The following is a 22,610-nucleotide window of genomic DNA, read 5'->3' on the forward strand; positions in this document are numbered from 1 at the left end:
CAGTTAAGAACACATTCTTATTTTCAATGACGGCCTGGGAACAGTGGGTTAACTGCCTGTTCAGGGGCAGAACGACAGATTTGTACCTTGTCAGCTCGGGGGTTTGAACTCGCAACCTTCCGGTTACTAGTCCAACGCTCTAACAACTAGGCTACGCTGCCGCCCCAATGGGTCTCTTTGGTATGCAAGGTGCATCTGCTGACTGGCTATAACGAACTACAGAAATAGAAACTGATCACCCCACAGCCCCAATACCCTGTGTGTCATACAGGAAGGATAATACCCTTGCCGCTGCAGCTTGCCCAGCATGACCAGCTAACTGTGCAAGACGGTCAGGCCCCAGAACTACAACCACCACTGGCTACTTTGTCTCCTCACCCTTAGAGGACTCACTCATGTCCTGGTCGCCTCAGACTTTGAATCAACCTTGCATACTTAGTTTTAGTGGGGAAAAGAGGGTTGTACATATACACTACTGTTGTACTACAGGTTGCTTTCCTGTAACGTGGTTACGCTACTGTGTGCTTGTGTCGTGAAAGGCTTGTTATTATAGTTTGTGGAATTGCCCATTGTTGATATGCTGTAAGTGTGTGAATGAGATTAAAATATGAACACACATTGAACAACTAGCTGGCTTCGGCTACTCAAACTCAACAGAGGCATGGCAGTACCACTCATAGTCCTAGATATACCAATAGCTGTATGAAACCATTTTAAAAGACAGAAAAACACAATAGAAAATGAACAAGGGCTACTATATGCAGGCGAAGGTGTTGGAGTGTAATCCCGTTGGCTGTATTGGATTCAGAATCAAATGTATTCACAGTCTTTATAGGCATGACTGTTGTACACAATTCTGAAAAAATGCCTCATTTACAAAATGCATATTTACAGGTGATTTGACTTAACTCAAATTATGGCAGCCATATTGGATTTTGGAAGCCAAAATATAAAGATCATCTGTGATTATTATTAATTGCAAGAGTAGGGGCTAAAAATACAAAAACCTTTAAGGAACCTTGGACTCCAAAATATTTAATTTCGATGTCTGAGCCCACTTGTATTCCTTAGAGCCAATTACAATAGCCACAACAACATGAGAAAACATGTAACTGTATTCCTTTCTTTTCAGGCAGCACCATACAGATATTTCTGCTATAGTATCTGTGTGTTTACAGGTCTATATTTCCAAGATGCATGGAAAAACCCTAATGATGTTTGTTTGTGTATGTAGGGCAGACAGCTGACTACCTGTATCCCAAATTTGAGCAATATCAGAGATTGCAATATTGGGCTACATTATTTAGCACTTGTTGAGTTAAGGGGTTGTGTCGCAATATTTATCAATTTAACCACTTTTGCACTAAAATATTTTTATACAACCATATGGTTGTGTTTGTTATACCTCGGGTAGGGGTATGTCAATATTTTGGGGGCCTTGCCACTATCCTAAATATGAACTAATTCCAGATAATCAAAGGAAATGTATGCCATTTCCTAAAGACGCTCCATCTTCTTTTTGATGCTGATCTTCCAAATCTTTTGAAGAAAGGACATTTTCTTGCCCTTCTTTTTTTGTACCTGGTTTGGCTGTGGGTAGACTGGGATCGGCAACAGCCTCATCCCTGGAACCACTGGGCTGGTCACTTGGGTTGGGATCAGATTTATTCTCCTTGGGAATCTTTTTGAGAACTTGGTTAGTGCAATAAACAGTTTCTTTACAGCTCGGCATCAGGAATTAGCAGCCCAGCTGTCTGAGACAGTGTGTCTGCCACATGTTTAGCTATCGCTTGCATGAAGAGATTGACTACTCCTTGGCAGATCTTGGAGAGTGGCTTAGAACACCCTGAGCTGGCCTGGCCTTGTATGTGAATATGAAGTGGGTGTCAGACTCGCAATGGGTCTGAGAAAGGGAAAGCAGAAGGCCACATCAGTATCTCCTGGTGGAAGGAGGACTTGGAGCGATTGCTCTAGAAGGGACTAGAAGATGTAAACCCTAGCAACAAACCATAGAGACACTATTGACCTGGACCTATCAGAGAACAGAGGCACACATTTTAATTGTGCAATAACTTCTCAAATATACTCTGTGCAGTCCTCATCTGCAGAACACTATTAGGTGACATTGTAAAAAAAAAAATCAGTGCTTATTGGGTTTGAGAATAGCCTAATTAGAATAGCCTCATTAGATGTGTTTGCCGAAGGCAAGAACAAGTATTGGAATCCAACAGCGAGGACAGCGGAGTCCCTGCCCATCTTTCGAAAGCACCTAAAACCTACCTCTTCAAAGAGAATCGACTTCCTTCCTACACTTGAACTTGACTTCCCCCCTTTCTAGCTCTGACTTTGCTGACAATTACTTAATTGAGGAAAGGTGTACTTACTATGCCTGTGATATGTGGTTGTCTCATTTAGCATCATGTAAATGTACAATTATCTATTCGTAACTAATTGTGTTTTTAAATCATGTACCCATGTGCCCTGATATGCTACATGCAATAGCAAAAAGGGTAAAAACACTCATATAGAGAATAAATAGAAAGGAGAGGAAATAAACATTTATCTAAATAAAAAACAGACAATACTGATATGCCTTTGTGGGTATTATTCATACATTAAAGTGAACCAAGCCCAATCCCTAAATGATTTGAATATCCCTTATGACTCAGTGTTTGAGTAGACTTACACTTCACTAAGCCCTCTAATATATCCATCACTTATTGCAGTTATGAAAATAATTGACTTCATTGTCCCATCTCACCAATTGCATATAGGACCATTGAGAATACTGGGGAATAATTACACAACTAAATGGATGAAACACACACACACACACAGTGGGTAGCCATATGGCCTGGGATAACAGGAAGGCCCAAACACTTGTCTCCAAGGTGATGTCAACAGTATAATAACAGATGGGGAAGCATGTGTGGAATTTTACAGTGTGGGCACCACTGATTCACCTCTTCCACCAGACTGTGTGTGTGTGTGTGTATGAGATTGAGTGAGCAGGGGCGTGTGTACACTCACATGTACACAAATGTGATCCTCTTTCCTTCTATTGATCTTTCAGCTTATGACAGCATTTGGGTCTTTCTATAAACTAGGGTATCAGTGACTGTTTGGAGATGTTACACAGTCATGAATAATACTCAGCTTTTTCTTCACGTGAATACATTAAGATATAAAACAGGGAACTTAAAATCAGTGGATAGTTGATTAGGTACACCACCCCGTTCACAAAAATAGTTTGCTCCTACAGACAGTGAGTAACGTGGCCATGGCTTGCTATATAAAGCAGGCAGACGGGCATTGAGGCATTCACTTACTGTTCGTTTGAACGTTAGAAATGGGCAAAACTAGTGACCTAAGAGACTGAGCATGGTATGACCCCCGGTGCCAGGTGAGCCGGTTCCAGTATCTCAGAAACATCCGGGCTCCTGGGGTCGTCCGGAGTCCATGGACCCATCCTGCCTGGTGCCAACGGTACCGACAGTATTAACTGTCATGGCATTATGTGATGGAACCATGGTAACACATGAGCCACGTCATAGAATATGGAAGTGATCACATCACGGGAGCTACCTATCAATCTATACTGAACAAATATATAAAACACATGTAGTGTTGGCCCCATGACGAAGACTGTGGGTTTGCACAACCGAAGAAACCGTCTCAGGGAAGCTCATCTGCATGCTCGTCGTCTTCACCAGGGTCTTGACCTGACTGCTGTTTGGTGTCGTAACCGACTTCAGTTGGCAAATGCTCACCTTCGATGGCAATTGGCACGCTGGAGAAGTGTACTCTTCACGGATGAATCCCGGTTTGATGGCAGACAGCGTGTGTAGCGTGTGGGCAAGTGGTTTGCTGATGTAAACATCGTGAACAGAGTGCCACATGATGGCAGTGGGGTTATGGTACGGGCAGACATAAGCTACTGACATTTTATCGATGGCAATTTGAATGCTCAGAGATACCGTGATGAGATCCTGAGGCCCAATGTCGTACCATTCATCTGCCGCCATCACCATGTTTCAGCATAATAATGCCCCGCCCCGTGTGGATAAGGATACACAATTACTGGAAGCTGAAAATGTCTTTGTTCTTCTATGGCCTGCATACTCACCCATTGAGCAAGTTTGGGATGCTCGGGGGTTGATGTTTACGACAGCATGTCCCAGTTCCCACCAATATCTAGCAACTTCACACAGCCATTGAAGAGTGGAACAACTTTCCACAGGCCACAATCAACAGTCTGATCAACTCTATGCAAAAGAGATGTGTCTCGCTGCATGAGTCAAATGATGGTCACACCAAATACTGACTGGTTTTCTGATCCACACCCCTACCTTTTTTAAAAAGTATCTGTGACCAACAGATACACAAGGTATCTGTATTCCCAGTCATGTGAAATCCATAGATTAGGGCCTAATTCATTGATTTAAAATGGACAGAATCCCTTACATGAACTGTTCAGTATAATTCATGAGTAGAATCAAAACCTGTTTAAACCTTTTGTCATATTTGGAATTGTTCATAGATTAAAAAAAAAAAATTGTGATAAAACAAGCTTTCTTTCCTTACATTTATAATACTGTTTGTTGTTATATGATATACTAAGCGTTTAACAAATTAATTACACATTGAACTTGAGTCTGTAAAACTCCTGGACATTGCTGTCGGACACTTTTTTTTGTATGGGGGGATCTCAGAAGTGCACTGTAACCTCGTAACATGTTGTACCTCCCTGTGTTAGTGTGAAAACAGCTTTGATGGGCACACACACACACACACACACACACACACACACACACACACACACACGTCGAAAATAATGCATGCGATTGCGAAATCAAATGCATTTAACAGAAAGAGTAACTTTAACATAATTACAGAGGCACAAAAAAGAAATGTGAACCCTTTGCAAGACCTGGACTTCTGCATAAATTGGTCATACAATTTGATCTGATCTTCATCTAGGTCACAACAATAGACAAACAGTCTGCTTAAACTAACAACACAATTGTACGTTCCCGTGTCTTTATTGAACACACCGCGCAAACATTCACAGTACGGGGCGGGAAAAGTATGTGAACCCTTGGATTTAGTAACTGGTTGATCCTCCTCCGCAGCAGCAATAACCTCAACCAAACGCTTCCCTGTAGTTGCGGATCAGACCTGCACATGGTCAGGAGGGAATTTTAGAACATTCCTCTTTACAAAACTGTTTCAGTTCAGCAATATTCTTGGGGATGTCTGGTGTGAACTACTCTCGAGGTCATGCCACAGCATCTCAATCGGGCTGAGGTCAGGACTCTAACTGGGCCACTCCAGAAGGTGTATTTTCTTATTTTGAAGCCATTCTGTTGTTGATTTCCTTCTGTGTTTTGGGTCCTGCTGCATCACCCAACTTCTGTTGAGCTTCAATTGGCGGACAGATAGCCTTACATTCTCCTGCAAAATGTGTTAATAAACTTGGGAATTAATTTTTCCGGCGATGATAGCAAGCTGTCCAGGATCTGAGGGATCAAAGCAGCCCCAAACCATGATGCTCCCTCCACCATACTTTACAGTTGAGATGAGGTTTTGATGTTGGTGTGTTGTGCCTTTTTTTCTCCACACATAGGGTTGTGTGTTCCTTTCAAACAACACAACTTTAGTTTCATCTGTCCACAGAATAGTTTGCCAGTAGCACTGTGGAACATCCAGATGCTCTTTTGCGAACTTCAGATGTGCAGAAATGATTTTTTTTAGACAGCAGTGGCTTCTTCCGTGGTGTCCTCCTATGAACACCATTCTTGTTTAGGGTCTTACTTATTGTAGACTCATCAACAGAGATTTATGTAAGTCTTTAGCTGATACTAGGATTCTTCTTAACCTCATTGAGCATTCTGCACTGTGCTCTTGCAGTCATCTTTGCAGGACGGCCACTCCTACGGAGAGTAGCAACAGTGCTGAACTTTCTACATTTATAGACAATTTGTCTTACCGTGGACTGATGAACATCATGGCTTTTAGAGATACATAAAGCTGGAAAGGGTTACAAAAGTAAGTCAACAATTCTTAATCTTGGGTCTTCTGAGATCTCTTGTTTGAGGCATGGTTCACATCAGGCAATGCTTCTTGTGAATAGCAAACTCAAATTTTGTGAGTGTTTTTTTAACAGGGCAGGGAACTCTAACCAACATCTCCAATCTTGTCTCAATGATTATACTCCAGGTTAGCTGACACCTGACTCCAATTAGCTTTTGGAGAAGTCATTATTTTTCCCCAACCTACACTGTGAATGTTTAAATGATGCTTTCAATATAGAGAAGAAAAGTATAATAATTTGTGTGTTATTAGTTTAAGCAGCTTGTGATTGTCTGTTGTGACCTAGATGAAGCTCAGATCTAAATCCAGATCATTCCAAAGGGTTCACATACTTTGTCTTCCCACTGTATGCATAATAGTCGTTTGTTGCGCATTTGATGTCTAGCTGTTTAGTATGAGGGGGACATTATCGCGCTACATCATCCGATTCAGGATGTGTTTTGTTGAACGACAGTCAAGCGATAAAGAGCTCCTGTTATATCGCATGTGATTGAACAACAGCCAAAGTGCAGGAATTACTGTTGATCTCGAGGAGTGACAGAACATGTCTGTGTCCATGTTGTTACGGCAGTCAAGATAATTAGCCTACTCCGTGGACAACATTAAGTCAGGATTCCTGAGATAAGAATACAGTCCGCGTACGTTTTGATCGTTTGTTTTCCAGAGTTAAAATGGAGCAATCGGGAATGTGAAAACGGTCAATTGTTTCGTTTTAAAATAAAAATAATAAAAAAACATTTCAAATGACTTTTGGGCCTCCCGAGTGGTGCAGTGGTCTAAGGCACTGCATCGCAGTAATAGCTGTGTCGCTAGAGATTCTAGGTTCTAGTCCAGGCTCTGTTGCAGCCGGCCGCGACCGGGAGACCAATGGGGCGGCGCACAATTGGCCCAGTGTCGTCCGGGTGAGAGGAGGGTTTGGCCGGAAGGGATGTCCTTGTCCCATCGCACACTAGCGACTCCTGTGGAGGGCCGGGCGCAGTGCACGCTGACAAGGTCACCAGGTGTACGGTGTTTCCTCCGAAACGTTGGTGCGGCTGGCTTCCGGGTTAAGCGGGCATTGTGTCAAGAAGCAGTGCGGCTTGGTTGGGTTTTGTTTCGGAGGACGCACGGCTCTCGACCTTAGCCTCTTATATATATATATATATATATATGCCATTTAGCATATATATATACTCTTCCGAGTCTATACGGGAGTTGCAGTGATAAGACAATTGGATACCACGAAATCAGGAATTTTAAGCAGGGCTATACATTATAGAGAAGTTGACTAAAGCACAAACAGACCTGGCTACTAGGCATGACAAAGAAACATGCAGTGTCCATGTTTCATGTGACATTTTGAATGACATGTAGATGTTTTGTTGTTGCTAGGTGGCGTTAGTAATTATGACTACCAAGACTTTTATTCCTGTAACTACAAATGTGAAACAGAGAAAAATCATATTTAAACATATGACATTTTTAACATGAACATTGGCCCCTTTCTTTATCGAAAGACCCATATACACCTATTACAGACACCGCCAGTATGTGGTATACACCTATTACAGACACCGCCAGTATATGGTATACACCTATTACAGACACCACCAGTATGTGGTATACACCCATTACAGACACCGCCAGTATGTGGTATACACCTATTACAGACACCACCAGTATGTGGTATACACCTATTACAGACACCACCAGTATGTGGTATACACCTATTACAGACACCACCAGTATGTGGTATACACCTATTACAGACACCGCCAGTATGTGGTATACACCTATTACAGACACCACCAGTATGTGGTATACACCTATTACAGACACCACCAGTATGTGGTATACACCTATTACAGACACCACCAGTATGTGGTATACACCTATTACAGACACCGCCAGTATGTGGTATACACCTATTACAGACACCACCAGTATGTGGTATACACCTATTACAGACACCACCAGTATGTGGTATACACCTATTACAGACACCACCAGTATGTGGTATACACCTATTACAGACACCGCCAGTATGTGGTATACACCTATTACAGACACCGCCCAGTATACAGACACCGCCAGTATGTGGTATACACCTATTACAGACACCGCCAGTATGTGGTATACACCTATTACAGACACCGCCAGTATGTGGTATACACCTATTACAGACACCACCAGTATGTGGTATACACCTATTACAGACACCGCCAGTATGTGGTATACACCTATTACAGACACCGCCAGTATGTGGTATACACCTATTACAGACACCGCCAGTATGTGGTATACACCTATTACAGACACCGCCAGTAGTATGTGGTATACACCTATTACAGACACCGCCAGTATGTGGTATACACCTATTACAGACACCGCCAGTATGTGGTATACACTATTACAGACACCGCCAGTATGTGGTATACACCTATTACAGACACCGCCAGTATGTGGTATACACCTATTACAGACACCGCCAGTATGTGGTATTACAGACACACCTATTACAGACACCGCCAGTATGTGGTATACACCTACATTACAGACACCGCCAGTATGTGGTATACACCTATTACAGACACCGCCAGTATGTGGTATACACCTATTACAGACACCGCCAGTATGTGGTATACACCTATTACAGACACCACCAGTATGTGGTATACACCTATTACAGACACCACCAGTATGTGGTATACACCTATTACAGACACCGCCAGTATGTGGTATACACCTATTACAGACACCGCCAGTATGTGGTATACACCTATTACAGACACCGCCAGTATGTGGTATACACCTATTACAGACACCGCCAGTATGTATGTGGTATACACCTATTACAGACACCGCCAGTATGTGGTATACAGACACCACCTATTACAGACACCGCCAGTATGTGGTATACACAGACACCGCCAGTATGTGGTATACACCTATTACAGACACCGCCAGTATGTGGTATACACCTATTACAGACACCGCCAGTATGTGGTATACACCTATTACAGACACCGCCAGTATGTGGTATACACCTATTACAGACACCGCCAGTATGTGGTATACACCTATTACAGACACCGCCAGTATGTGGTATACACCTATTACAGACACCGCCAGTATGTGGTATACACCTATTACAGACACCGCCAGTATGTGGTATACACCTATTACAGACACCGCCAGTATGTGGTATACACCTATTGTGGTATACACCTATTACAGACACCGCCAGTATGTGGTATACACCTATTACACCGCCCTATTACAGACACCGCCAGTATGTGGTATACACCTATTACAGACACCGCCAGTATGTGGTATACACCTATTACAGACACCGCCAGTATGTGGTATACACCTATTACAGACACCGCCAGTATGTGGTATACACCTATTACAGACACCACCAGTATGTGGTATACACCTATTACAGACACCGCCAGTATGTGGTATACACCTATTACAGACACCGCCAGTATGTGGTATACACCTATTACAGACACCACCAGTATGTGGTATACACCTATTACAGACACCGCCAGTATGTGGTATACACCTATTACAGACACCTATTACAGACACAGCCAGTATGTGGTATACACCTATTACAGACACCGCCAGTATGTGGTATACACCTATTACAGACACCACCAGTATGTGGTATACACCTATTACAGACACCGCCAGTATGTGGTATACACCTATTACAGACACCACCAGTATGTGGTATACACCTATTACAGACACCGCCAGTATGTGGTATACACCTATTACAGACACCACCACCAGTATGTGGTATACACCTATTACAGACACCGCCAGTATGTGGTATACACCATATTACAGACACCTAACCAGCTTCACAAACCTCTTTTACTTCCTTGTATAACAACACTTTCTGTGGAAATCAAACGCCACCATTTACACAGACAAATGGGAAGAGAAAACAGAGAAGAAAAGTCCCGGGAACATACAGACACCGCCACCCAGTATGTGGTATCCTGCCCCTTTTGAAATTCAGGAGGTGTTGTCCATTCCCCCGACCCACTCCGTTAAAACACTGTTGCCTGGGACACCATTCGGTCTTCAACGAGGTCCGCCATCAGCAGACAATTGTCCTCTATCCATGTTTTTGGAATTATACTGTCAGCTTTCATTTGGGTGATTATTACAGACACAGTAACTAAATGTATGCTCTTCAACCAGTATGTGCCTGTCCAACATCACACCTAAACTCTCCTTTATCAAACATCTCCAATCCAAAGATTAATCTAGAATACACGCAACAAAGCATCCTTCACTCATGGTACCCTTGTAAAACACCTACCAATTACAGACACCACTACTCAACAAATTGGATGCAGTCACAGTGCAATCCGTTTTGGTATACACCATATTCGCCAAACCCAGCTCCATGTCATCTACAAGACCCCAGTCCCCCTTATCTCAGCTGTGGTATAGCATCTCCCACCTGTAGCACACGCTCCAGCAGAGTCACCCCCAAAACCAGCCTCTCCTTCCAGTTCTCTGTGCCAATGACTGGAACGAATACAAAAATCTCTGAAACTGGAAACACTTATCTCCTCACAGCTTTAAGCACCAACTGTCAGAGCAAGGTGAATGCACCAATTTGTAAGTCGCTCTGGATAAGAGCGTCTGCTAAATGACTTAAATGTAATGTAAATGTATTACAGACACCACCAGTATGTGGTATACACCTATTACAGACACCACCAGTATGTGGTATACACCTATTACAGACACCACCAGTATGTGGTATACACCTATTACAGACACCACCAGTATGTGGTATACACCTATTACAGACACCACTATTTCCACTTATTTAAATGACCAATAACCAGAACACATTCTCACAAAAGTGTATATTTACCATCAATAACATAACTTTTCTTCAAGTCCTGGGCCCTGCGAAGAGCTCAGAAATGGTGTACATTAAAGAGGTATATTTTGTTTTATACTACACACCAAAATAACAAATAAATGTGAAGTATCCTGGAGGCACGGAGTGTCTATTGAGGTAAAAATATGACAGCTGTTGGCCCTAAATATCCCCCCTCAATCCTCCGAATATCAGGGAATTGTCAATGGTTTAGAACCCCATTTCAGCCAATCAGATTGCAGATTTCTCCGAACCCGTTTTACAAGTACAGTTATTCACAATAAGAAATGACAGAAAAACATATCCTTGACTGTTCATCCATCTTTCTGTAACCATTTCAGTTTCAATATAACATCTTTGAAAATGCTAAGGTAGGTCCCAATTTTTATGACATGATTATCTTGTTCTCAGAAAACCGTACATGCGCACGCACACTGACACACACGCTAATTCCTGCATCTTAACTATGAGACAAATTCACAGACTCAGTAAATTTGTACCATGTTGTGTTTATAGGACCAGCCTATTAGTGGAACACGTAATGACCCATCAGAGAATGGTGTCCTCGTCCTCTTCAGAGTGTGTGCTGAGCTGAGATTTGAGCTGTGACTTCCTCTGTGTTGTGATGGCCGCCCAGACACGACACAGCATCCCTCCTCTGTGGAGAAACAGTAACAGTAAAAAATACAACCATTACAATACAGACCCTTTGTGTGTGTGTGTGGGTGTCACATCCATACACCCTCCTATTGCACAGATCCCTAGTCACACATTGACACATATCAGCGATTCACAGTACTTTCACAGTCCTTTGAATAACGACATAACCATCCAAACAGAAATCAATGGGTTTTCCTCATTAGCGTAGATCAGTTTCCTGTTTCTGCTTTAAGGATGTGCGAACATGATTGGAGGAGGAAGTTCACCTTATGGCACAGTACATCAAGTCATCCCTGCAGGCCATGGTGAGGAGACAGTCCAAGGTGAACTCGTGAGAGAGTAACTACAAACAAAAGCACAGCGTGAATTCCACTTGCGCAACATCAGTGAGAACAATTTTCAGATTTTTCGTATAGACTTTTGTGATTTGTCATATCATTATAATGTGAATAAGGCTCTTTTCACCAATGAGATGGTTTATTCCATGCATGTAGTTACCCATAAAATCAATAGCCACACCATATTTTGATAACCAATCCCACATCATTAAATCACAAAGTCGTTTTTGAAGTTCCTTACCTTGTTTATGGTGTCCTGATCTACTGGGATAGCCTTCAGCCAGCAAACCAAGGACTTGACTTCTGGGTTCAAACTTATCTGCAGGGACAACTCTGTATCTACAGGAGGATGAGAAGACAAGTCGGTATGATCTTGTCACCAGTTTGCACCATCATGCTACTAAGCTGAACATTGTGAGTATTTCAAATGCAGATTTTCAGGTATGGTTAAGGTGTTCGACTGACAGTCACATGGACTGAGGTTTTGAGTCCCGGTCGGAGCTATTCGCGACAGTATACGTTAACATGGGTAAAGGAAGTAAACCTGACAGATACAAAGCAGAAGTGTTAAATAGGGTCTTATAAACAAAAACAGGCAAACATTGTCCGATGCCAGTTTCTAATCATTATTATGACTGACACATCTGATTCCAAGTCTCGAATCTCAGCGGCAATGAGCTACACGCCTTAAACTCAAACCAGTAGAGCAGAAATCCACTGTCTGAGGGTGAGGTGTGGAGAGAGATCTAGAAACACAGGGTGTGAATCACAAAGCCTACAAACTGTCTCAATGGCATTCCATCTCTCCATTTTAGGAACATTAGAGTAGGCAGGCTGTAACTTGTGGGCCCACTGTCATACCACAAGCTTCAACCTCCAGTGTCTACATGTACACAAAAAACACACAGGATTTAACGCCCGATATTCATTATTTATTAGGCAAAGAGTGCTCGGCCTTGCTACATACTAAGGTGTGGCAGAGTGACAGAATTTGGCTCACTAAGGTACTTCAACCAAACTTACAATGTTTACCAACACACTAGCCTTAAATGGGCTGACATTAGCAGCAGTCAGACTGCTTTGGGACGGAGTGGGATCTGAAAACATTACCTGTGGGTTCTGATGTGTTCCTGGTAGTGTCGATCTGATCCTGTCTCCTCTGGACAGAGTTCCTCAGTAGCTCCTGGTATTCCCGCTCTTTCTCACTCAGCTGAGTCAGCAGTCTGAAAATACAATTAGTCATTATGGACCAGGCCTGAAGTAACAGTACATTGTAACCATTGTAACTGGTTGCAATGTAATCCTTGGTGGTGTGCTGGCACTTGGTGGTGTACTGGCACTTTTCACTGAATCTGTAGGAATGACTATTTTCTTTACATTTTAAAGCCCATTATGCTAAAGTTGAAATGAAAGGAAACCCCAGTTTAAAAGTTAGAATAAAGAAATCACATGAAAATACAAATACATTTTTTTTTGTCATGCCAATAAAGCAATGTAATATAAACAGCTAAGTAAATGGCACTGAACCTGCGAGTCTCTAGCCGTAGATCTGTCAGTTCCTGACTGAGGGGACAGTTAGTGTTGTACTGGAGGCCATTGGGTAAGCAGGGGCTTTCTGAAACCTCCTCTATGGTCTCGGTGTCGGCTGGCGCGGCCACCTGGTCATCTGAGAAAACTGCAGGCAAAAGTTTTACTAGCTCACTGGGCCGCTGCCCTCCCTCTGGGCTACTCTCCTCCTTCTCAAAGGAAGACTGCAGCTGGAGCTTGAGCTCTGAAAGACATTGAGGTGTGTGTGTGAGCAAGAGTGTGCGTGTGGGCGGGGATTTGGGAGGTGGTGAAGTCTTTGAATGGTGGGGATGGACTCAATTCCAAATCCGAGTCATATCATGAAATTGAACAGGAGTTCTATGAGGAATTTCTATGTCCAATACAACAGATAGAAGTTGAGATGGAATTAGGCCTGACTCTGCTGGTTCTTACCTGGTAATAGTACAGTGATGGCGTCCTGCACGGCCTGCCTCAGCAGGTTATCCAGAGCAAACATCCAGTGAGGTTTCACCTGCTGCTGCCTCAACACCTTTTTCACCTGCACACACACACACACACACACACACACACACGAGGGAGTGAGAAGAACGGATTAGCACAATACTATTGGGTGTGATGCATAGCCTGTGGTAAAACTCCTGGCTATTTACACATATACGACTCCCCCTGTTCAATCCCACGTCCACCCTGGCCTTGTGATTACTATCTGTCTAATACTTGAGGAACCGTGTGTGAAATCTATGGCCAATCCATGACAGTAAGCAATCTTTTACGTGCCAGGGAGAAATGGAAACTGGCAGGGCTACTGTCTTCAAGGGCTGGCAATGCAACTCCTGGGTAATGTTCATTAAGTACCACATGAAAAAGAACAGGGAGGGACTACTCCAATAAGATGTTTTGTAATATTTTCCGTTGCATACCCGAATGAACACAACGGTGACCTCCAGTGACCTACCGCATCCTGGAAGCTGAAGAGCACAGCTCGCAGGTTTTTGAGGGGTACTGCGGTAGCAAGCAATGTGGAGCGCAACTTCACCAATCTGCTGGTCAGGTGCCTTCTGTCTGGAGAGCGGATGTTCTCCCGCAGGCAGCCAATCAGCTCAGAGATGTGCTCTGAGGTCACAGACCCAACGTCTGTTTGCTTAGAGGCAAGGAGAGAGGAAACATTCTAAAATAATTATAGGCAAAGAAACCTACAAGTGTAAAATGTAGACATAAACACTCATTCTTTCACACCTAACAGCAGACCCCTGATAAGGGTAAACTCAGTTTCAGTGCCTTGTGGCCCTGTGTAGCTCAGTTGGTAGAGCATGGTGCTTGTAACACCAGGGTAGTGGGTTCACTTTCCCGGGACCAACCATACTTAAAAGTCTGCTAAGTGACATTTATTATTATTATATTATCGTCTTTAATTGCTCTGGATATATGCATGCTCCGATCGGTTGAGTGCATGCCCTCATAACCATCCTAAGCCATTGCATTTATCAGGAGTTGACAGTATTAGGGATAGATCCTTCTCTGGGCCCATATAAAAAAAATTGTCAAAGAGTAGAAGTACCGATCTAAAATCAGGTCCAACCGGTCTTATTCATTACGATCTAAAAGGTCAAACAGATCCTAGATCAGCACACCTACTCTGACACATACGGCCCAAGATCTCTCGCTCTCTACCTCTCGCTCTACCTGAGGTAGTGTGTTCTGGATGTTGTGCACCACGTCGGTGATGTACTCAGTGAGGATCCTGTGCAGTGTGGCCCTCCTCTCGCTGTCCTTCCTCAATAGGAACAGGCCCAGGTTCTCCCCTGACGTGGCTGGACTCGCCGTCGTGTCCACAGCACTGGGCTCCTCTGACACCCTGGCCACCACAAGGTGGAGACGAGATACACCAATGTCACATAGATAAAACAATCTGGTCTTTAGCAATATTTAGCATGGGCTCCATCTCAATTGCTTGAAAATCTGACCTCTCCTCTACTCCTCCCCTCGGTCTGCAGCGATTGGAAAATAAGACAATATGGTGGAAGCTCATCATGGAGCAGTTGGATTTTTCAGACAATTTAGAAAAAGACATGGTCTATCTTGAGATGATCGATTGCATTAACAGTAAGGCAATGATCTACAATGAAGTTGTTTCACAAATCGGACGGAATCGAATGGGGAACCAGAGGGTATAGGATGTTTTGACCTACGGCAGGAAGCCTCTGGTGCTGGGTGGGCTCTTTTTAATGTCCTTTCCTCTGAGGGGGGAGATGGTCCTCCGGAGGTCCCAGGAGCACGACAGGTCCATCGTGTCTGTATCTGTCACAGGTATAGATACTGGGACAGACATACTGCGCTGGTAGTTGTCACCTACAGGACACAAAGCAGGGCAGAGTCATTACCCCAGTAATGGTGACGGAATGGCGATGAGCATAGCCTTTCTGAATTAGGAAGACTATAGACAGAAAAGGCAATAATAATTAATATTTCAGACAATTATGAAAATAATGAGTGTGGTGATAGAAATTAGGATCACTTTTTTTAAATATATATATATCTATAATAAATATATAAATATATATAATCTATAATCTAAATATATAAATATATAAATATAATCTAAATATATAAATATAATAAATATATAAATATATATATAATCTAAATATATAAATATATAAATATAAATATATAAATAATAAATATAAATGTGTTGTTTAAGTGTTCCCTTTATTTTTTTGAGCAGTATATATATATATATAAAAATCTTGCATGCCCTTTCTTGGCCACACCTATCGATAGAAGTGGCCAAGAAAGGGCATGCGAGATTTTATATATATATACTGCTCAAAAAAATAAAGGGAACCAGACTCTGGCACTGATGATGACTATAAAAATGATGACGCTAACTATGACGATGAAAATAAAGCTACCTATGATTATGACGATAACAATGATGATGACTCACCAGCATCCGTAGGCAGTGTCTCAGGCTCTGGCTTGGCCTTCCGCCGGGAGGTGGTCTTGAGGAAGGAGTCCTTGAGCAGCTCAGAGGCCGTGGCCCTGTTGTCTGGGTCCGGTGTGAAGCAGCTCATGATGCAGACTTTGGCCTCACCTGACATACACTCCGGCACCTCCGGGTGGATCTTGAACATACCAACCTAGAGGGAGACGGCAACAGAATACATACTCTTTAGGGTTGTGTTCAGTAGGGGACGCAAGGTAAAACGTTTTGCAACGGAAACTGACAGTTTCTTATTGAACATGTTCAGGTAGTCCCTCCCTGTTTTAGTATATCTTCAGTTTGATGCTTTCTGAACACAACCTTGGATTCAGCTGGTAAAATTCTGTACTGTCCAGTATTCACCAGGTACTAACAAGGTATAGTACCTTGAGTATGTAATAACATGCTCATTGTCAAACCTTTAGGTTTTGAAGAAGAAGAAACGCACACCTATTTAAGCGAGGTGCTGGCTAGCGGAGTAGAAAACTTGTAAATAAAAGAGCCGCACACTCTAGGAGCTGAGATGCAAAAATTGAATTACCAACGTTTCGTCAGCCAAGCTGTCTTCATCAGGGTATAATCACAAACACTGCGAGGTGACTCGTTTATAGTGTAAAAAGACACAGGTGTCTGTAATCATGGTCAAGAGTGGCCTAATATCATAGGTTAATTATCAAATATTAAAATAGCATACAAAGAACAGCATACAAACAACAAATGGATAGCATACAATCATAAATTCATTTTCGACTACACAAGCTGTTAATGATGCTGGCATATTCAATGAACTGATGGAAAACTAACCAAGCGCTCCGGGACAAGTTGTCTACAGAAATAAAAGGAACTTATAAACAAGAAATTCAACCAAGACAAAAAAGACAAGGCCGAGGATAAAGTCTACTTCTGGAGAAACCCTGAAAAGAGGTCTGTGCTCCTCCTCTCCATGACAGACGCAGGAGGGATGCCGCTTACGTCCATCCACCCCCGTCTGACCAACGCTCTACAACCAGCGCCTCATCGGCTTCCAGTGGTCGTTTTTTATTCAACGAGAGATTGGACGGACAGAAGGGCGGAGGTGGCCGCAGGCACGCGCATCGACGAGATGCCGCCCCCGACGGGGTAAGAAGAAACGACTATCAGAGGCAGAGGAGACCGTTCACAACAGTGCCAGAACCCACGGGACTGAGTGTCTTTCATTTATCAAGCGAGATATTGAGCCCTGCCCATGTCTCTTTGCTTAATAAAAGGGTTATCTTTTGTGCCTACAACACAGTGCAACGATTTTGATGTTAAGGTAGACATGTTTAGTTTTTTTTAGAAACATCTGTTTAAGGGAATACTTTAGCACCCCTAATTCTGACACTTCTATTGAACCAGTAGGTTGCTCTCCTGCACATATTCTGACTTTTTAGAAGCAAGAGTTATTTTATACCTCCAGCCAATCGCATGTCTCGATAGAGTGATTATTGCAGACTTGTGGAAAAAGATCTCCTTAAGAATAAACAGGGGTCCAAATCTTTCCATAATTTACCTAAGGATGAAAAACAAGCTTTGCTTGATTTACAATCCGATACGTCAGTCCTTATTCGTCCTGCTGATAAGGGTGGGTCGGTTGTACTCATGGATAGGACAGTTTATGTAAATGAGTGTCAGACCGCTGCTTGACAACACCTTTTACAAGAAACTCAGAAGTGACCCTACTTCCCAATTTCAGAATACTATCTTTACTTTCCTAGATGGGTATTTAAGTTCTGGTCAGATAACAAAAAAAGAACAAGACTTTTTGGCTATTCAACACCCTAAAATTGCCACTTTCTACACTTTGCCGAAATTACACAAGAATGTTACAACCTCCAGGACACCCTATTGTAGCAGGCATTGATGCAGTAACGGCCCCTCTAATTCTGTTGACTTTTTTATTAGACCACTCGCAGAACAGCTCCCCTCCTTTGTAAAGGACACCAGCAGTATGATCTCTATCATTGAATCTCTTGATCCTCTCCCTGAGAATACCTTGTTAGTTACTTTTGACGTTGAGTCGTTATACACAAATATTCCACACGAGGGCGGTATTGAAGCCATGGAACATTTTCTTCTGCAACGTGACCCTAATGAACTACCTTCCAGTGCATGCATTATAACATTGGCTGAAATAGCACTCACACAACTATTTCATGTTTCTAAATTATTTCTTTATTCAGACAAAGGGTACTGCTATGGGATCCCCCATGGCTCCTAACTATGCTAATTTGTATGTGGGTTTACATGGAGAAAGAGTCGATTTTCAAGCCTCTCAAAAATGTTTTCTTGCCCAACATCATTATTTGGAAACGCTATATTGATTATATGTTTGTTCTATGGAAGGGTGATGCAAAACAGCTCCAGGCATTCCATGCTTTTCTTAACTCCTGATCATTAGAGATTTACTATGCAATCTGATACACGTCAAATCAGTTTTCTTGATCTTCTGATCTTGTGTGAAGATGATGTTCTATACACTGATCTTTACAGGAAGCCTACTGATCGTAACAGTTTGTTGAGGGCTGATAGTTGTCACCCACTTCCCTTGATAAATAGTTTGGCCTACAGCCAACTCTGTTGAATCAAAAGAATTTGCAAAAAACAATCAGGTTTCGACAGAAATATGGCTGAGACGCAAAGAAAGTTCAAGGAGAGGGGCTACAAAAATGATCAGATTAATATTTCCATTGAGAAAATCCAAAACAAAACATGACCCTTTTCAAGGTCAGTCTCGCAAAAAGACGCATTCTTGTGTTCTAACTACCCGCTATTCAAAGTGCTCTGAACAAATTAAGGGAATCGTTCAAACATTGGCACATTCTAAAATCCAATGAAAGTCTCGGTAATGTGTTTTTGGACCTTCCCTTGGTCGTATTCTCGCGGGGCAGAAACCAATTGTTACACTGATGTACCACCAAGATATTCCTGAACAACGTCCATTTGCGCCCCTACTGGATGGAAATTACAAGTGTAATGGCTGTGCTCAATGCAATGGCACTTATAAATGTAGATCCTTCAAACACCCACAAACAGGGAAATCGATCCCAATCAAAGGTGTTATTACGTGCTCCACTATAAGGCAGTTATTTATCTTATAACTTGTCCTTGTGGTAAAAATTGTGGGTTAAACAAAGCGTGAATTAAAAGTACGTATCTCAGAGCATCGTAGCACCATTTAAGTGCAAAAACTTGACTTACCCAGTTGCGGCCCACTTTTTGGAGGCAGGCCACTCGATTTCGTGTCTGCGTTATATTGGCATCGAACATGTCACCCTCCCTAGGAGAGGGGGTGACCTTGATAATTTATTGTTAAATCGAGAGGCTGCCTGGATCTTTAACTTAAAGACCCTTGCTCCCTTCGGTCTCAACGTAGACTTTGATCTGAAGCCGTGATTGTGACTTTGCCATTGTAATTGTAAGCTTGTGTAGTTTAAAATGAATCTATGATCGTATGCTGTCCATTTATTTTTTGTATGCTGTTCTTTGTATGCCATTTTAATACTTGAGAATTAACCAATGATATTAGGCCACTCTTGGCCATGATTACAGAAACCAGTGTGTCTTTTGACACTACATAAACGAGTCATCCCGCAGTGTTTGTGATTACACCCCGATGAAGACAGCTTGGCTGTCGAAACATTGGTAATTACATTTTTGCATCTGAGCTCCTAGAGTGTGCGGCTCTCTTTTATTTTCTAACAGAAAGATTACCTTGAACATGGCTGCCTGTGGGCTGCCCAGCTCGTGGAAGGGTGGTTTCCCCGTGGCCATCTCTATGATGGTACAGCCCAAGGACCAGATGTCTGCAGGCTTCCCATAACCCCGCGGGCCCTGGTCGATGATCTCTGGAGCCATGTACTGCAGGGTCCCTAAGAACACCACACAGAGACATTTAGACACCCGCCTACACAAACATGTAGACAACACATGTAAATAATATTCATACCAACAAAGTCAAATATAAATGGTCATATGCAAAAAGCATGGCCACATACCCAACCACACTCATACACAAGCATCAAACATACACCCACACACACCTGTAAAGGTCTCTGTGCAGGGGTTGATTCCCGCCAGTCGTTTCGAGGTGCCAAAGTCAGAGATCTTGAGAACACCACTGTAGGTGTTAATCAACACGTTGTCACCCTGTGAGAAAATGACTTGTTTCTTACACCAGATACTCTTTCCCCACAACACATTGTGACACATTAGTAGTTGAGTTAAGCAACATACATACACCAGGTTCAAGCTCAGTAGGCCACAACGTAGAAAAGCGTTTTGAAAAGGAAAACAAAAAGGAGCGTTTCTTAAGTCCAGGAAATGCCTTCCTGTTTCACTCCATTTTCCGCCGTTTAGTACCGAATGAACACAACTAATAACTCTGACCGTGAGAATTTAAATCCGCTATGGCATTGGTACTTAAAAAAAAAAACCACACAAATGTTTTTATTTAGCAACAACAAACCTCACCTTGATGTCTCTGTGGACTATCTGGTTGTCATGGAGATACTTAAGCCCTTCCAGGATCTGCCTGGTGTAGAAAATGACGGTGGCCTCGTTGTCTTTCAGGGGTCCCCATTTGGAACGCAGGAGAGACGACAAGCTTCCTACATGGGAGAGATGACATTGGAATGGGTTACGGTTAGATATGTAAGGGATTCTATTTAGGATTTGCAACACCTGTGGGCCTCGTTTCCCAGTTGCGATGTAACTTAAGCATTACGATGACGTACCAGATGCATCATTATATACACGAGCCAACTTGTTTCCCAAAGAACCACCCAGTGAGAACGTTCGCTTAGTGCCTCGTTATACCATGTGTCAACACTGTTAGGATCAGATATCTCCATTCAAATCTGAACATTAAAATGATTCCACAATACTGACCAAGGATCAGCCCGTAGAGAGTTAATAGCCTATTTTCAGACGTAGGTGGTACTGAGGCAGCTTTATTATGCTTACCCAATGACAATGCACTACATCACAGATTGGGCACATCGTTGACCACGTTGTCACACGTCATGAAAAACTTGGTCGAATAGCCTAGTCGAAAAATATAACTCAATTGATGGAAATAGCCTACACAGACCCATGTAGGCTAAGCATCTTTTAATGCAGTCATCTTGGTTTTCATTCGAAGCATAATTGTATTCTTCACTTGTTAGTAACAATTTCAAACACTTTGGCAACTTTGTATTTGTAGTCAACTTAGTTCTGAAGGTAACGGTAGTCAAAGTCAGACAGAAACTCCATTGTGTCCTCCTCCCAGAGCGCTAAGAACCTTGGCGTGATCCTGGACAACACCCTGTCGTTCTCAACTAACATCAAGGCGGTGGCCCGTTCCTGTAGGTTCATGCTCTACAACATCCGCAGAGTACGACCCTGCCTCACACAGGAAGATGGCGCAGGTCCTAATCCAGGCACTTGTCATCTCCCGTCTGGATTACTGCAACACGCTGTTGGCTGGGCTCCCTGCCTGTGCCATTAAACCCCTACAACTCATCCAGAATGCCGCAGCCCGTCTGGTGTTCAACCTTCCCAAAGTTCTCTCACGTCACCCCGCTCCTCCGCTCTCTCCACTGGCTTCCAGTTGAAGCTCAACATCCGCTACAAGACCATGGTGCTTGCCATTCGGAGCTGTGAGGGGAAAATGCATTCCTCAGTACCTCCAGGCTCTGAGTTCAGGCCCTACACCCAAACAAGGGCACTGCGTTCATCCACCTCTGGCCTGCTCGCCTCCCTACCACTGAGGAAGTACAGTTCCCGCTCAGCCCAGTCAAAACTGTTCGCTGCTCTGGCCCCCATGGAACAAACTCCCTCACGACGCCAGGACAGCGGAGTCAATCACTCACCTTCCGGAGACACCTGAAACCCCACCTCTTTAAGGAATACCTAGGATAGGATAAAGTAATCCTTCTCACCCCCCCCCCTTAAAAGATTTAGATGCACTATTGTAAAGTGGCTGTTCCACTGGATGTCATAAGGTGAATGCACCAATTTGTAAGTCGCTCTGGATAAGAGCATCTGCTAAATGACTTAAATGTAAATGTAAAAAAAAATATGAAGATGT

The 22,610-nt window shown here is 42.9% G+C and overlaps 1 protein-coding gene across 9 annotated transcripts in view; it reads right to left on the reverse strand.

The window, feature by feature from the left end:
• Positions 1 to 2,538: 2,538 nt before the first annotated feature.
• Positions 2,539 to 22,610, reverse strand: part of LOC118367356 (mitogen-activated protein kinase kinase kinase 5-like) — a 45,809-nt gene continuing 25,737 nt past the window's right edge. The window contains exons 16-35 of one of the 9 annotated variants that reach the window (XM_052494141.1): positions 21,011 to 21,147; positions 20,581 to 20,686; positions 20,252 to 20,409; positions 16,484 to 16,676; positions 15,726 to 15,885; positions 15,220 to 15,391; positions 14,492 to 14,677; positions 13,969 to 14,074; positions 13,516 to 13,759; positions 13,099 to 13,211; positions 12,230 to 12,327; positions 11,917 to 11,993; positions 10,806 to 11,648; positions 9,690 to 9,854; positions 9,380 to 9,643; positions 9,021 to 9,284; positions 8,654 to 8,884; positions 8,181 to 8,378; positions 7,965 to 8,129; positions 2,539 to 7,634 (exon numbers count right to left, since the gene is read on the reverse strand). In XM_052494141.1, coding sequence (XP_052350101.1) covers positions 11,540 to 11,648; positions 11,917 to 11,993; positions 12,230 to 12,327; positions 13,099 to 13,211; positions 13,516 to 13,759; positions 13,969 to 14,074; positions 14,492 to 14,677; positions 15,220 to 15,391; positions 15,726 to 15,885; positions 16,484 to 16,676; positions 20,252 to 20,409; positions 20,581 to 20,686; positions 21,011 to 21,147 — 1,859 coding nt within the window. In that variant the 3' untranslated portion in view covers positions 2,539 to 7,634; positions 7,965 to 8,129; positions 8,181 to 8,378; ... (3 more) ...; positions 9,690 to 9,854; positions 10,806 to 11,539. The remainder of the gene's footprint in view (positions 7,635 to 7,964; positions 8,130 to 8,180; positions 8,379 to 8,653; positions 8,885 to 9,020; positions 9,285 to 9,379; positions 9,644 to 9,689; positions 9,855 to 10,805; positions 11,649 to 11,916; positions 11,994 to 12,229; positions 12,328 to 13,098; positions 13,212 to 13,515; positions 13,760 to 13,968; positions 14,075 to 14,491; positions 14,678 to 15,219; positions 15,392 to 15,725; positions 15,886 to 16,483; positions 16,677 to 20,251; positions 20,410 to 20,580; positions 20,687 to 21,010; positions 21,148 to 22,610) is intronic. The other 8 variants (XM_052494147.1, XM_052494146.1, XM_052494145.1 and 5 more) reach the window with 8 other exon arrangements.

The sequence above is a fragment of the Oncorhynchus keta genome, chromosome 34 (genome assembly GCF_023373465.1).
Source record: "Oncorhynchus keta strain PuntledgeMale-10-30-2019 chromosome 34, Oket_V2, whole genome shotgun sequence".
NCBI lineage: Eukaryota > Metazoa > Chordata > Actinopteri > Salmoniformes > Salmonidae > Oncorhynchus > Oncorhynchus keta.